General features: G+C 34.4%; 1 protein-coding gene across 2 annotated transcripts in view; it reads right to left on the minus strand.

Annotated features, from left to right (window-relative positions):
* The window catches only part of LOC150105462 (kinesin heavy chain-like), a 415,076-nt gene that overhangs the window by 120,145 nt on the left and 278,266 nt on the right, over positions 1 to 16,665 (minus strand). For both annotated transcript variants that reach the window (XM_090394832.1, XM_090394831.1), the window contains exon 18: positions 888 to 1,062. In XM_090394832.1, coding sequence (XP_090250958.1) covers positions 888 to 1,062 — 175 coding nt within the window. The remainder of the gene's footprint in view (positions 1 to 887; positions 1,063 to 16,665) is intronic.

Genomic DNA, 16,665 nt, shown 5'->3' on the forward strand with positions numbered 1-16,665 from the left:
TCTTGAAATATAGAGAATAATTATTATGGATTTAATAATTAAAACAAATTCGCAATAAATTATGATGTAGGAAAAGGAATTTTTCAGCATACGTCTGATTTCTTCATAAGATTTCTGAAATATTTTTGGCTTCTGAAAACACTTTCAATGAATATTGGCTGTTGGCAAAAAAAAATTTTTTTGAGACATTCTACTGCAGAACAACTTTACTCAATTAAGCCTTGGAAACCCTTCTTTTTGAAGAGTTGAGTATGGCATATTATCCAATGCAATCATTTCAGCCAAGAGCATAATGCGAAGATTTTGTATATATTTGTCAGTTTGTTGCAAGATAAGAGGCTTTTCTCGAGTTTGTTATGATGCATGTAACAGAAGTTTTTTTTGTCTTTACTGAATCTTTCTACTGATCTGGCTGAAGCCAAATATTTGTAAAACGTGCCAAATTGGCTGAATACCAAAGCAAAACTGAATATTCATTGCATCCCTAATCAACTTAATATTATTGATTAAATTTTGACAAAAGATTCATTTTCAGCAACTAAGAAACATCTATTTGCATTCCGAAAATTATACTTAACCAATTCTGGCTTCAGTCGTAATTGTTATAAAAATTTAAAATCTGTATCCTTAATATATGCACAATAAGAAGAACAGTTCCTATGAATATGTATTGTTACACATATTAAAATGCTTTAGAAGACAAACAACAAAACAGGTAATTTAATAACTAGTTTCACTTATCCTCCTACCACTACCTTTTTTTTTTGGAGGGGGGGGGGGGGGCAGGGAGGTGGAGTACACATTTTTGTTAAAAATAAACTGTGATTACCAACTGTTGGGAGTTCACAACAGTTGGTAATCACAAAAGATTTAAAAGCAAAACTTACTCTTTCAGCTGATCAATAAGAGCCTGCTTTTCTGCAATTTCATCTCTGAGGGCTGACAATTGTTTCTGATGTGTATCACGATGCTTTTCAATTTGTTGCTCTAAAGCTTCTTTCATCTTTTCTGCTGTATCCTTTTCCTTTTCTTTTTCTTTAGATGTCATAATGTGCATTTCTTCTGTAAAATAATATGAAGGACAAAAACTTAGTTAACATATGTGAATTAACCAACCCAAATATCAGTGATAAAATGTTACTCTTTTCCCAACATCAGCCCAAAGCAAAACATATAAAAATTATAAAACTCTGGGGAAATGTATAAAAATAAGAGTGGTTATGTTTTCGTTGAACTTTTAATAAACATTAGCAGCAGAGTGCATTTATCTAACATGGAACAAGCTGTAATTTTTAGGCCGTTAAGTTCCATCCATTAAGCAGCAAACAATTTAACTTGTTTTTTCCAAATTCACACTAAGTCAAGAACAGTCAAGTTGTCACTCGCTTTTCCAAAGCCAAAGACAGTGTCAAATAATTCAATTTGTAGGCTAATAAAAACAAATACAACTAGTATACAGGCTTCAATAACTATCTTGATTTCTTAAGTAAGAAGGAGTAATATTTTGTTACTGGGAGAGAAACAACCTACATATTATACATCCCAAGGATATATTTCATATCACTCTAGCACAGCATTTTACTCATGACATTTCAAATGTGTTCATGAAAAACCACAACACTAGAGATAAAGGCACTTAATAAATGTTAACTGTGCTCAATCCACATTATACAGCAGCTACCACCCACATGTCGAAATTTGGCTGATTCTTTGAATCAGACAAATTTAGCAACTAAAATATTAATCATGATCAAATTCCTGATGTGTACCTTTAGGAGTTGTTCAAGATATTATTATAGTACTACATGAAAATTAACTATACTATTCATATGAACAATTTTCTCAAATTAGTCTGTTAACTCAACAATGTTACAATATTGTCAGATCTGATCTTATATTTGATCTTCCTCTAGTTTTTTTTTTCTTCCTGCAATCCAGCATCAAACACTTATTTTACTAACCTTTCGTTTCAAAGTAGGTTAAAGTGATCATACCACTGTACAGTAGCTCTGCTTACACATTTCTGAATACTAACCATGTCAAGTTCCTTCCTGGTATCTTCATTTTTAATATGATTCTACCATAGATACTCCCCTAATTTTTCTCAGAGCTCTCATATCTGACGTCTTGAGTCTATGAGCAAATTTTGCATGTAACATTCATTTCTGAAAATTATGGAAACTACCATGTTATAGTAAAACTTCCATTTAATATAAACCAAAATAATCACTCGACATTTCGACTTTCACATTAAGGTAATCATCTGAAGTATACACACATATACAAAGAAACAAGTTACATTAATTTGGTCAATCATTAAAACTACTGGCCTGACCGTTGGTGAAAAAAAAACTTACATCAAAGCTAGAGTCCTGTTATTACTACCTATTTGGTTAAAAATCATTAAGAGATATATTAACCTAGAGCAACATGCTCTCACATAATTACTCGTATAAGTACACACATAAATTAGAACAAAACAGTATGGATGATAGCCAATAAGAGCTGAAATTATTGCTTAGACTGCTAAAGTGTGATGGAAAACTTGAATAACTTAAGTTGGCTGAATGTGTGTTATCCAAATTCTTGGGATTTTTTATACCACCATTATTGTTAAGATTATAGTGATTGATCAAAATTTCACAGGTTTCTTTAAATTTGTGTTCATACCAGGCTTTAGTATGATGTAAAGAACAAATACTTTTCCAATCAATTTGGTGTAGGGTGTTAAAAACATGAGCTGAGAGACCTGCTTCACCAAAATTGTTAATGTGTTGTTTGTGTTCCTTTTTTTTTTTTAACAGATAGGAATTGTACATCCAGTTTCACCAATATAAATTTAAATTACAGGTGCAATGGATATATACTCCAGTGTGAACCAATGGGGGGGGGGGGGGGAATATCCATTGCACCTGTAACTTGCACCTTAAATTGGTGAAACTGGACATACAATTCCTATCCATAAAAAAGAACACATACAACACATTAAATTTAGACAATGTGTATTTGTTATGTGTAGTTAATTAAACACCTGCGATATCTCACCTTTTGAGAAACCAGTAAGCCCTGCTGTTTCCAAAATTATGGTTCCAGCAAGACAGGCACCCACAATAAGCCCTTCAACGAACTCCGAAAGATTTTTTTTCCCCATTATGATCAATGCTATTGATGATTTTGGTGATTACTGACCAGCAGCATTCTTAAATAGTTGCCTAGAAAATGTGGTGATGCACATGACAAAGTATTTTGCATATATGCTGCATAAGTGATGCTTACATACATCTGCATAAAGTTTTCTAATTCAGTGGGCAATATGTGTAGCTGGAAAATTAGTAAGGAAAAGTTTTCTATAATTCCCTCCACCCATTTAGTTTTATTTCTCTTTTTAAACATGAGCTCTATGAGAGCTCTACTCCAATCATGACGAAATTCAACAATTCTGACCATGCCATTTGTATTATGTACTGCAGCACCTGTGAATTTCTATACTTCCATATTTGAGCATATCTAATCAAATATCATATCCTCCAGCTGGGGGTTTCTGATGGCTTTTGCTAACTCCAATAGCGATATGAACTCTCAAATGCATTCTTTCTCAATATTTTCTAGCACTATTCTGTCACTTCTTGTTTTATTTAGCCATTTTTCAAAGTAATTACTTCAGACATCTAGATTTTTATCTTCAGGATACAATATTATCTTTTATTCCATTTATAGTACTGTTATTTCTAATCTTTTTTTCAATATTTTCCTGATTTTTTTTAACATTCTGATATTTATTTTCTATATTCTAATCAAAGTCTTTCCATTAATTTTGTTTAGCTGCTTTTACACATTACTTCTTTCTTACATTTTCATTTATATCTCTCAGAGCACATGTAAAATTTCTAGTAACATTCGATATGCTTTCTTCTTTTCAATGGCCACCTCATTACTTACTTAGTCCATCATGGAGTTTTGATTTTTCTATACTCGAAAACAAATTGACCACATATATGCTTCACTGACTGAATCTATGTTTTCTTCAGTGTGTGTCAATGAGTTTCCAAGGTTTATTTCTTTTTCAAAATCTCATTTTTTTCCCTTGAATATTCAAGTCTACATTTCACCCCTCAATGCAGCTCAATTTTGATTCATTTTAAAATTGTCTTACACACTTTTCTTCTTACTATGATATTCGATTTTTTCCTGCTCAAACTAAATGATCTTATTTCAAATCTTCTGTACAGTGCTATTTTCTGAACCAGTGTGAAGATATCACTATCCTCAATAACATAGTCAATGAGACTACTTTTTGTGACTGACTTCTCTTCGTGTGTGAATTTATGGAGGAGATCTCCATATAGCCTTTTAAGGAATGCAGAGAACCGACCAGGTTTCTGACCTAATGTTCAATCATCACTTTGTAGCACACCCTATTAATAGGTATTTACCCAGATACTGAACAAACAAGAATGTATTGACAATTTGAGATTTAAATGACCAAACTATACTCTATTTTGGTTTAAAACAAAATAAAATCATGGTACAACATGAGCAAAATTTGTACTGGCTGAGGTGTCACTCAGTTAAACAAGCCCCCCCCCCCTCATCCACACACACACACACACACACCACTGTTTTTATTTTATGTTAGGGAATCAAGCGAACAGATGGATAGAACAGAATGGATCAATCCCAAATCCCAACTCAGAGTTCAAGAATGGCTAAGAAACATTTGCTGGTATTGCTGTTGCCTCATAGCCCAGAGACATTAAATACATTTTTGCCACAACTTAACAGCCAATACCTTAAATAAACTTCACCACAGAAAAAGAAAGTAACAAACGCCTTCCCTTTTTCAGATACACTAGTGACATGGTTTCCTATTGCTCATTATCTTTTTTTCATTTACTGAAAACCCACTCATACATGAATGTATTTACATAAACAAATCACACAAACACCACCCTTCTCAATGGGTATGGAATCCTCAAAACACTTACTCACCAAGCAGGTATTTGTTCAAATGACACAGTTCTTGGAACTAAGATCAGGGACCTTCACAACAACTTTTTAGCCAATGGCTACAGCCTATATAAAATATCATCTCCATGCCAGTTTCAAATTTTTCATTCAGCTACCTACCTTCATAAGTTCTGAAGATCAACTGAATCCTCTTGAACATCCTGGAGTGTATCAAGTTCCTTATACCTGCAGTTTGGTTTGGCAGCCTACGTTAGACGGATAGATCAGTTAACATATATCTTGAAGAACACAAAAATTACATCCACAAATCATCTGTATGGCAAGTTGGGATTGGCAGACCATGCTCTAGATACTTCTTCTCATAGGATGTGATGGAGGAAAACATCTATTACATAGATGTCATTATAGGTGTGAGAAACTATTTTTAGAATCAGCATCAGCTATGAAGCACTCTCCCAACCTCAAGTATGGTTGCAATAATTTACCAAATATTTGAGAGACTATCATTTTAAGACCTGATAGCCTGACTTTTCAAATTTAACTTTGTGGTTATCTGGCCCATACACAGTGCCATGTAAGGACATTAGTTATGTAAGGACATTAATTGTGCTCTGATGTTAGTTAGAAATCTGGTGAAATAGCGAGTTTAATAAATATATTTTTTGTCTCTCTTGGTGTTGTTTATATAGTAAAACATTATTATGAATCAGATGTTAGTTGTTTTAAGTCACTACATCTGTGGAATGAATTGAATTAGTGTGAAGACATCTGTTTTTTGTTCTTGTCAACTGATTGTGCTATCAGGAGTGCCAATTTCGGCTTTTTTAAAAATTAATATTTTTTTAATAATCTGATGAATATGTAGATTTTTGACCACAGTAAAATCAAATATAAGAAGGAACATATTGGGTTTATTTGGCTACACTAATATAATTAAATTAAACTAACTACTTTCACTGCATATACTTGCAGCTTCTTCTGGGTTAGGATTAGGATGAACAAAAAATTACAATAAAAGGGTAACATGAACCATAACATTACTAATATATAGAAACATGTAGGAACTGTTACAATAAATAAAAAACAGAAAACACATGGAGCATGGAAGCTGGCACAGATCAGCTATTGTTCAGTGATGTGTGCACAATAGTTGGCTGAAAAGTTAGTCTGATGTGCAAAAAGATCTAATGAAACAATTTTCAAATATCACATAAGATATTTGGAAATCACTCTCTAGTATTATGGATCATTTCTACTAGTGGTATGGTAGGTGGTAGATGGCATTGTGTGTAGTTGGTGGAGATAGAGAGCTGTAGAGTAGGTACCCTCCCTTGATGAGTCTTTGGGTTCCCTGGAGGTGTCAAGTAATAATAATAATAATAATTTCCATAATTGCCAGCAGACCAATTTACAAACTAAAACCAACATTTTCAGTACAGTCCAGGTTAGAATAAAGAAAGTGAATGACAAGAGGCATCTTGATAGCACATTTCTGTTTTTAAGTGGATCATAGCTGATAATTTTCAACTTCGGTATTTTATGGTTGCCCCATAACCTATATGTATCCTTTCCATAACTATTTCTAGGCTTCCAGTTTAATTTTTTAGTAAGACTATAAAATTCTTCATCTCTTAATACTTCCTTAATATGATGTCCCTGAGTTTAACTTTTCTCTCTCTCTTTCCTCTCAACTTACTGCATAAGGTACAGAAGGCTCATTATTACTGTTATGCAACAAAAGTACTCTTAAGCTTGTTTTAAAATTGTATACAAATAAACAGCAATAATTTGGTTTCCAAACTTTCTTCATTTATCTGAAAAAATATTCTACATAATGGCAGTAACAATTTATTATTACTATTATGGGCTACTCCATGAAATCCTCACTCAAGGAGGCCTTAAACTTCATGCCAAGCACTATATATAAATAAAATCATGCAGCAATCAATATCATACTTAGCTTTGAACTCGTTCACAAGTCATGGCACCTACAACAGACTCCGGCAACCCAATCCATTCATTTACCACTCTCCAAGCAGAAAATCTAGTCCCAATACCCATGCTAACTATACTCTTACTCTGTTTCTAAGGATGGCCCCTAGTTCTCCCACCACCAGACTGTTCTGAAAAATTTCCTCTATATTAATCTTGTAAAAACTATTCAGTAATTTTGTATGTTTCAATCATATCATCGCTTTCCCACTTGTCAACTAATTTCTGTAACTGACAAATCTTCAACTATCCTCGTAAGGTTTATTCCATAGACATGCTACCATTTTGGTCACTTGCCTCTGGATCCTCTCCACCTCATCCCCAAGAAATCCATGTGACCAGATCTGTGCACAGTACTACAATGGAAGATACACTAACAAACGACCTTGCAGTCCTAGATGAACACTTCAGCAAATGGAGATTACGCCCGAATCCTAACAAAACACAAGTCTCATGGTTCCACCTAAACAATAACCAGGCTAACAAAGAAATCATGGTCTACTTCAACCACAAACTGCTACACTACAACAGATTCCCAAAATATCTGGGCATCACTCTAGATAGAACACTATCTTTTAAACCACATCTCATTAACACACCATTCAAGCTAAAAAAGAAACAATATACTGCAAAAACTATGTGGAACAACTTGGGCTGCCTCAGCAACAACGTTTCACTGCACGGCTCTTGGCCTCATTTACTCTACAGCTGAATACTGCTCACCTGTATGGCTGAACAGCACCCATGTGTATTTGGCTGATGCCTAGCTTAACACCACTATGCACCTTATTTCTGGAACTGTAAAATCAACCCCAACCTACTGGCTCCCAGTGCTAAGCAACATCCTGCCTCCACACATCCGCAGATCCAACTTTCTTCTACATGAATACAGCAAAATCATGGAAATCCAAAATCTTCCAATCCATGAAGACATCCCACCCCTAGAAATAAACAGGCTAAAGTCAAGGCACCCTCCAATCTTAAAGAGACAAGCTTCAACATGAAGGAGAAGTGGAAAGAGTCCTGGTGTAACACTTCAACAGGGATCTTCCATGAGACCTACCTCGGAAAACTTGGTCTGCCCTTAACCAAATCCGCACCAACCATGGCAGATGTGCAGACCACCTTTACAAATGGGGCATGATTGCCTCATCCAGGTGCGACTGTGGATCACCCCGCCAGACAATTAATCATATTATAGTGGAATATGTCCTACATGCATACAGTGGAAACCTGTCAGACTTCATCCATGCTACACCAAGTGCAGTCGACTGGATAATCAACCTAGACATTCAGTTGTAGCCTATTCTTGATCCTTGAGTGTCTCTTTTATGACTGTATTATGTCTTCTTATTGTATATATATCTATTACTATGTCCATATATATATTAAGGATTAATATAATGTAACTTTTCATGTGTGAGCCATACGCTAAATAAATAAATGTGCACAGTAGTCAAGATGAGGTCTTACCAAGGCTCTATAAAGAGATGGAATAACCTGCTTGTCTCCTTTCGTCAGGGTATTCTTCAGTAACAAAGTAATCTGATGAGCTGCTTTAGTCACTTGTGCAATATGTCCTCTTAACTTTAACTCCCTATCCACTAACATCCCCAAATCCTTGGCTTCATCAATTTCCTGGAGTACAGTTCCATCAATGTGGTATATAGTCGATAATCTTTTCATCCCAAAATGCATAACCTTACACTTTGCACATTAAACTGACATCCTTTCTCCTTTTCCCAGACTGTTTAGTATATCCAAATCATCCTGCAAAATTTTAACATCTATATTAACTATTGCTATACAAAATTTTGTTTCATCAGCAAATAACTGAATAGTTCCTCTCAAGATCCTTTTGTGCATCATTAATGTACAAATTAAATAGTAGCAGGCCAAGAACAGAGCCCAGTGGCACAACACTTTTCACAGGCCTTCTACTCCTGAATAAACTACTTTTTGATATCTCTCCATCAACCATCCTCTTCTTCAACCCCATTCATATCCATCCCCATGAGCTGCAATTTACTGATTAGAATTCTGCATAGCACCCTGTCAAAGGCTTTTGCAAATTCCAGCAGTATCGCTTTAAACCTTTAAACTCATGATTTATCCAACTCAGCTGTCACTGTATTATAAAATGTGAGTAAGTTACTGAGGCATGACCTACCCTTCACAAAACCATGTTGCCCCCCCCCCCCCCATATAGTACTCCATTTCTGTCTATCTATTCCTGTATTTTGCTCTTGACCAACTTCTCCACTACCTTGACTACAACCCCAGATATGCTGATCGGTTGGTAATTTGTTACATCAGTCCTGGAGCCTCATTTATGCAATGAAACTATTTCTCCCTCTTTCCACCCCCCCTTGGGACTAATCTAGAGCCGATACTTAACAACGTAGTCAAAGGCGCTGCAAATTCCCTAGCACCTTCTCGTAAAACTTGAGCTGGTATACCATCTAGTCCTATAGCTGTATTCATATCAAGGTTCTGTAATATGCTATGCACCTTCAGTTCATTTATCTCAGTTTTCATATAAGCCCTTGCCTCTCTTTCTACTGCAATGCAACCACCTGGATGATATACTCTTGCAAAATGTTCATTTAGTAATTCTACTATTTCATCTGATTCAGTTACTTCCCTACCATTATTATTAAGAGAAACCTTCAGTAAATCAGGAACTATTCAAAAGAGATTACATATCACCCACACCATCTGTCAAATATTTCCATGAATTCATTCAAACTACCAGCGCTCATCATTTCCAAAGGTAATCTATTCCAATTATACACAATTCTACAAGAGAAAAATTTAGCTCACTGCATTCATTCTCAATTTCCAGAGATGTTGTCTTATTCTCTCCCACACTCCATAAAATGAAAAATTCCATCCACTGGTTCCTGTACGATCCTTTCAGAAGTTTTTAAGTCTCAATCATCCAGTGGTGAGCTATAAGGGGGCTCAAACAAGCGCTTTGTTAAATTTTTCTCAAATTTGTGAGCCCCTTGTTTTTCTTGTTTAATAATCTTGTAGAACTAGAAAATACCACCATGGAATATATACATGCTACTATAATTGCTACTTTAAATTCATATGGATTTTCTGATAACTATATAAAAAATCATTTCATTGCATTTTGTTCTGATGGAGATAGTGTAATGTCAGGAAATAAATCAGGTGTTGCAATGAAACTTCTACAAAAATTTCCCAACGTTGTGATTTGGCACTGCGCTCATCGTTTACACTTAGCATTACACAATTTGATGAAAAACATTAAAGAAATAAATCATTTTGGAATATTTATGGATAAATTATATGCTTTTTATCATCAATTGCCAAAAAAAATCGACAAGAATTAAATACGATTGCAAAAGACCTTGGTGTCGAAATTTTAAAGATCGGCCATGATCATATCCCCCTCTCTCCTATTTGCTAATGTCGGCAGTCCACAAATTCTCAATCTGTCTTTATAATCTGTATTCTACAATCCCAATATCATCCTTAACTATCCTTTGCATTTTCACCACAGAAACCAGGAGACCAGACTTGCAGACAGTAGTTGAAGAGACAACATCAAGACATTGTAAAGAGACAAAATGGTGTCATTATCCTTACATGTCAAAATGTGTTTCAGCATTAAAATTATCCTCTGAGCTGAATTTGCAATCTTTGTTATATTACCCTTGAACTTCAACTTTCTCTGCTAAAACACCAAGATCCCTAACCAGAACAGTTTCTTCTAGCATAATCCCACCAATATAATAAGTGGAGATCTTATTAAACCTAAGTTCATAACTTTAGATTTACTAACAACGGCTTGTAGTACACTGGAAGTACTATACAGTACTTCCAGCATACTGTAAGTACTGCATAGTAGCCACATTCTTGATTACCCTGCCTATCCATTTGTGATCTGCAATCAGTTATACACCATCCATCCAATCCTTCCCAATGTAATTCAAGTAATGACTGCATAATAATGAACCAAGGACTGATCGTTGTGGTAAACCACAATCACCTTAATCTGGCAGACTCACATACCCCATATACCACTTTTTTGATATCTGTCAGTGAGCTATCCTCTTATCCACTATAATATTTCATAATATGATATAAATTGTCCAATTAATGCAACCTTCTTGCGTGTTGTATCCTGTCAAAAGCCTTACAAACTCCAAAAGTATCATGGTATTCCATTCCCTTGTCTAACCCAATGATAAGATTATTATAAAACATGAGTAAGCTGCACAAACATGACCTTCTCTTAGTTGCAAAGTATGGATTATCAGTCAATCCATTTCCGTATGCGAAGTCTTAACAACTTTTCCAAAATCTTCCCCACCACTCCAAAGATACTGAAAAGTTGAGAGTTACACATCAGTCTTTGCACCATCCTTCTGCAAATAATTTTTTTCTGCAAATTTTTTTTCAACATTATCAACGATTGCCATATATTCCTTTCATTCCTGTGAATTTTTTTTTTTTTTTTGTTTGGAGACTAAAATTTAAGCCTGTTCAAAGGAACAGCTAGTTCAGCTGAACACACTTTTAGCATTTGTGCTGATATCCAATTAGCCCATACTACCAATTCTTTTGCAGTTTATGCAATGGCTGTAGTACTTTTTCCTCATACACCTGAGTTTTTTCATTGAGGTAGCAATGAGCTGAATGTTGCATACACCAAGTACATAGCTTTTAGCAAAATTGACACCAAGTAGTTGAACTATCTCTTCTGAATCTGTTGCATACACCAAGTACATAGCTTTTAGCAAAATTGACACCAAGTAGTTGAACTATCTCTTCTGAATCTGTCACATGCATACTACATCTGCATTCAACAGTTACTCTTTCAGATTCTTTCTTTCACCTACGCATATTTACCTCTTCGTACTCAGACCTAGCTTTCCATACAACAGTTGCAATGTAACTCTTCTGGCCTGTTCCTTCTTATTTTCATAACTGACATGCTTATGCACATGTTATTCCTTTCACAATCTTTTCCTTGAGAATCTCTTGCTTAATAAGACTGCACATCTATTTCACTTCTACCCTATTTATTCTTCAAACTTTAGGGCCACATTCTGATATTGCTCATTTAAATATTTTTTAAATGCTTCCCATGTACTGCCAATATCCTTCGCATCTAGCAACCAGTACAATAGGACAGAGTCTGGTATAGTCTTCAGCTGATCATAATTTCCTGCTTTGTAGCTCAGCACATAACCTTTTCCAAATGTAATGTCCATAAACTTAGCCACTTACCAAATAAACACAGTGAACCTTCCCTCACCCAACACTATAATCAAATCTAACAATCCCAAGTTTTTTCTGTCACTTGTTGCTTCATGAAGTTTTCAGTTTTCTCACATAACTCAATAAATTTGGTTTCATTTTTCTCATGAAATTTCAACGCTACCAATTAATGCTCAGATAAGTCACCCATGATGATCTCTCCTTTAGCACTCATCATGCTTGGCAATACATTTGATCATCATGAGCTAATGATCCTCTAGGTCCATCACCCCCCATACATTTGATCTTGTTAGACTTCACTTTACTCCAGATGGTTTCAAACTCAGTGACACATGGAAGACTGATACTAGTATTACAGTCACAGCTTTCTATCCTAACTCGACTCAAATCATCTAATATTATTAGCAGCATTTCCCCCCACCATCCTATCCTGGCTGTCATTCCTAAACATCTGTACCCTTTTCACTAAATATTATATCCAAGTTTTACTAATGCCTACAATCAGAGGCTCCATCATACTAATACAATAAACTATCCTTTTGTTTCTGATAATCCTGGAACTTATGTACAGACAAAAACAAGCACCTGTGATTTTTTTTTTTTTTTTTTTTTTTTTTTTTTTTTTTTTTTTTGTGTACTCACTTCTGTAGTCTGAATGACCCAGTATGTCTGTTTCAAGATTCTTATCTAATGATTTACTTACACAGACATCTTTGTATATACTTAATAAGTTTGAACTAGACAAACACACATTCATTCTTTCCTCACAATTTGCATGATAACGCACATTCCTTTTATTAACACAGTAGCATAACATGGTTAGGCTTGCATTTTCATCATTCTCCCATCATAATTTCACTCATTTTTTGTGTTACATTGTCTCATACCAATTAGTAATTTTTTTTTCTAAACTCCTGATATTAAATACATTGAAGTGTAGGCTGTCCATTTTATACAAATTAATTCTTCCCTCAGGCTCACTCCACACACACATATCTAAAAGCTCGCATCCATTTCTTCTTCATAGTCTATGCATCGAACTACGTGTCATTAAATAATTTAATGTGTAGGATATATAAACATTTCCATTTAAATTATTCTTTGAATTTCGAATTTTTTTTTGTTTCTAAGAACACTAATTTTGTTCTGCAGATAATAAGCTCTAGTGTTGAAGACAAGATTCAAGCAATTTATATTGATGGTTAGATTTTTTTTATATAAATTCCATCCATAAAAGGATGTACATTATAGTATGTTAATATAATAACCTCATATAGGGTAAGGATTGGATATATGAAACCCGTGCTCTAGAGACAAAAAGTGGAACACTTTCAAGCCACAGACTTCCAAATAAGCAAAATGGGAAAGGAAATTCACAAGGCTGGCTGGAAAGCACGGGCACTTTTCATTCAGCAAACCAGGCAATAAAATTAAAATTTCTAACAAGTTCATTTAATTCTGTCTTCAAATTAAATCAGTTAGCAACTTTCTACACACATCTGAAGCAAAGGATTCGCTACCTGTCAGTACCACAATTATTTGCAGTGAAGGTGGGAGCTAAGAATAAAAGATTTAAAGCATCTTATGTTTGGAAATAACATCAGATGTTTTTTTTCATAGAACACCAACATATATTAGTTACTAGAGGTAACAATTTATTACATGATCATTTGATTCTCTCTAAATCACTGGCTACTCAAATGTCAGAGACTGTTTTTTTCCTTTTATGTAAATCACAGCAATAAAAAACCCATCATACATCAGTACTCTGATGGGTTCTGATATGATACACCAAAATCCTGCTCTAGAGACCTAAACTGAAACGTTTTCAAGCCATTTCAGGGCTCCAATAAGCAAGGTAGTTGTATTACACAAAACGAAATTCATCTCCCACTAAAGACATTCACAAACACCACAGTGGGATTTGAACACATGATCTACTGGTTGGTAAGCAGAAACTATTCATTTAACAAAGCAGAACTCAGAGCTATTTCATCTGATTCAGTTGATGCTTTATTAACTTTATTAACTCAGAATAACTTTGCAAGACTCGTTTTTATCTTGGTTTTCTGTATCACAGCCAAAATAACGAATGTATGCAGCCCTTACTATAGGATCGATATTCTGTCTCTGCATAACATTTGTAAAAAAATAAAAGCAATCATTAATTGCTTTACAGATTTTAAATATTCAAAGACATCTGAGAAGACGTGAATCTGCGTTCACTATTCCCTGATGTTAAACAGGTTCAGAAATGTTTAAATAGTCGTGATGCTACATCGCATAAGGCACTGTGAAGAAAACCATGATATATCGCACCATGCAATCTACAGGTGATTTTTTAACGATACTTGTGACATAATGATTAGAAATATATACGTTAGCACAAGAATAATGTTTAATTTGCCAAATATTTCAGTCTGAATATCACTGACTATCTTCAGTGGCTACATAGGAATAGTTTTAAAAAACAAAGTGGAATACGAACAATTGATCATTCATACATAGAACACGCCGCGTGATGTCATATCGCTAAGTATTAGGATAACACATTTTTTTTTTTTTTTTCTTTATCAGTATAATGTTATTTAAGATCATTATATGAATTTCTGAATTAATATCTTTAATTATGTTTTTTAAAAAAATGTTTACTCTCCTAATACTTAGCGATATGACATCACGCGGCGCATTCTATGTATGAATGATCAATTGTTCGTATTCCACTTTGTTTTTTAAAACTATTCCTATATAGCCACTGAAGATGGTCTGTAATATTCAGACCGAAATATTTGGCAAATTAAACATTATTCTTGTGCTAACGTGTATATATTTCTAATCTACAGGTAAATAAAGAAATGCATGAGGTGAATGCAGATATGCACAATCCACATTTCACCTGGATAAAAACAATGCTATTCTAAACAAAATTCACTATAACAGACTACTGCTGTTGTGGTCTATGAGTTTGCACACTGAGAGTCTACTTTAACAGGTATACCGAAATAAATTTATATTCTAAGCCATATTACTAAAATTACCATTAGGTATTCATTAACTGCAATATATTCTACAGAACTCTGCATCAAGGTCATTCCATTCCACCCTATGTATCAAGTCAAGTGGGATTCAGTTGAGCAGTGGTCTCATACCAAGCAATAAAATTCATCTCCCACTAAAGGAAATAATCAATATTCATACTGAGAGTTGAATCCAGGAGCTATTGATTGGAGTACATTCAGCCAACTTCGCTGAATGGATAGTATCTTTAGTATCATACATACACCAATGGTGAACGTGTGAAAGGTTTTTCTTACTTTTAAATAAAAGAATTTATTACTTTTAAATAAAAAAATTAATAATAAATAATAAATGCCCATGCCTGAGGAGATCTAGATCCCTTAGCCATGAGCATTTATTTCTGAATTCTCTCCCACAATCTATTTGTGGAAGAGCTTACACTTTAGCAACTAGGTTGGCAGTTGAATACACTCAAACATTAGTCAAGGAATCAGCAAAAATGATTTAACATCCTAAACAGTGCAACTTAAAACAAGGGAAGATTCTGCATCAAGTCTGGTCTTCTCTAATTCAACATGACAAGAATGAGGTTATCAGTAGTTTTGCAGCAAACCACAAACCAACAAACAAGATCATAGCAAATTCACACATTCCATTGCTATTCCTGTTTTCTAGTTTATTTGTGTATTTCTCGTGATGATGTGAAACAAGAATTTTAATGAAATTAGTAGAGTAATTAATAAAAATCACTCTATTCCATCTGTTTCTTTCATGTGGAAAAATACGAGCAAAACATTTCTAATGTGGCCTCAACTTCACAGAAGTCTGTTAAGTGAGGTCATATTATTAACTCTATATTCAAGGATTTCATATGGAACTTTGTATGGATTATTCACTTGAAGATATTAATTATTGAACTGCTGGGGCACATATACCAACTATGAGTATACTCGTAGTTGGTATATGTACCTCACAATCCAACTACGAATATACTCGTATGTCGATTACTGCTGGCAATGAGATTACTTGTACTGACCTTGAAGAAGTGAAAATGCTTGGTGTGTGGAGCGTACCAGCAAATGTGTGTATACTCGTAGTTGGTATATGAGCCTCACAAGCCAACTACGAATATACTCTTATGTCAATTACCGCCAGCAACGAGATTACTCGTACTGACCTTGAAGAAGTGAAAGTGCATGGCGTGAGGTAACAAACTATGCTCGAGGAGCGCAGCAGCTAACGTGTTAAAAGAGTACTACAAAAAAAAAAAATCTTTATTCTGACTGATATCTAATAAAATCTAATATCCTAGAATGGACAACTTCATTATATAAATTTGCAAATAAACATTATTTGCAATTAGCATGCAGTTTAATAATAATTCTCCTGAATACAATTCAATTCTAAAAATTCAGAAAGCAATCTGACAAT

This window comes from Typopeltis vanoorti, chromosome 6 (assembly GCF_054136105.1).
Source record: "Typopeltis vanoorti isolate ZY-2024b chromosome 6, IOZ_Tvanoo_1.0, whole genome shotgun sequence".
NCBI classification, from domain to species: Eukaryota; Metazoa; Arthropoda; class Arachnida; order Uropygi; family Thelyphonidae; genus Typopeltis; species Typopeltis vanoorti.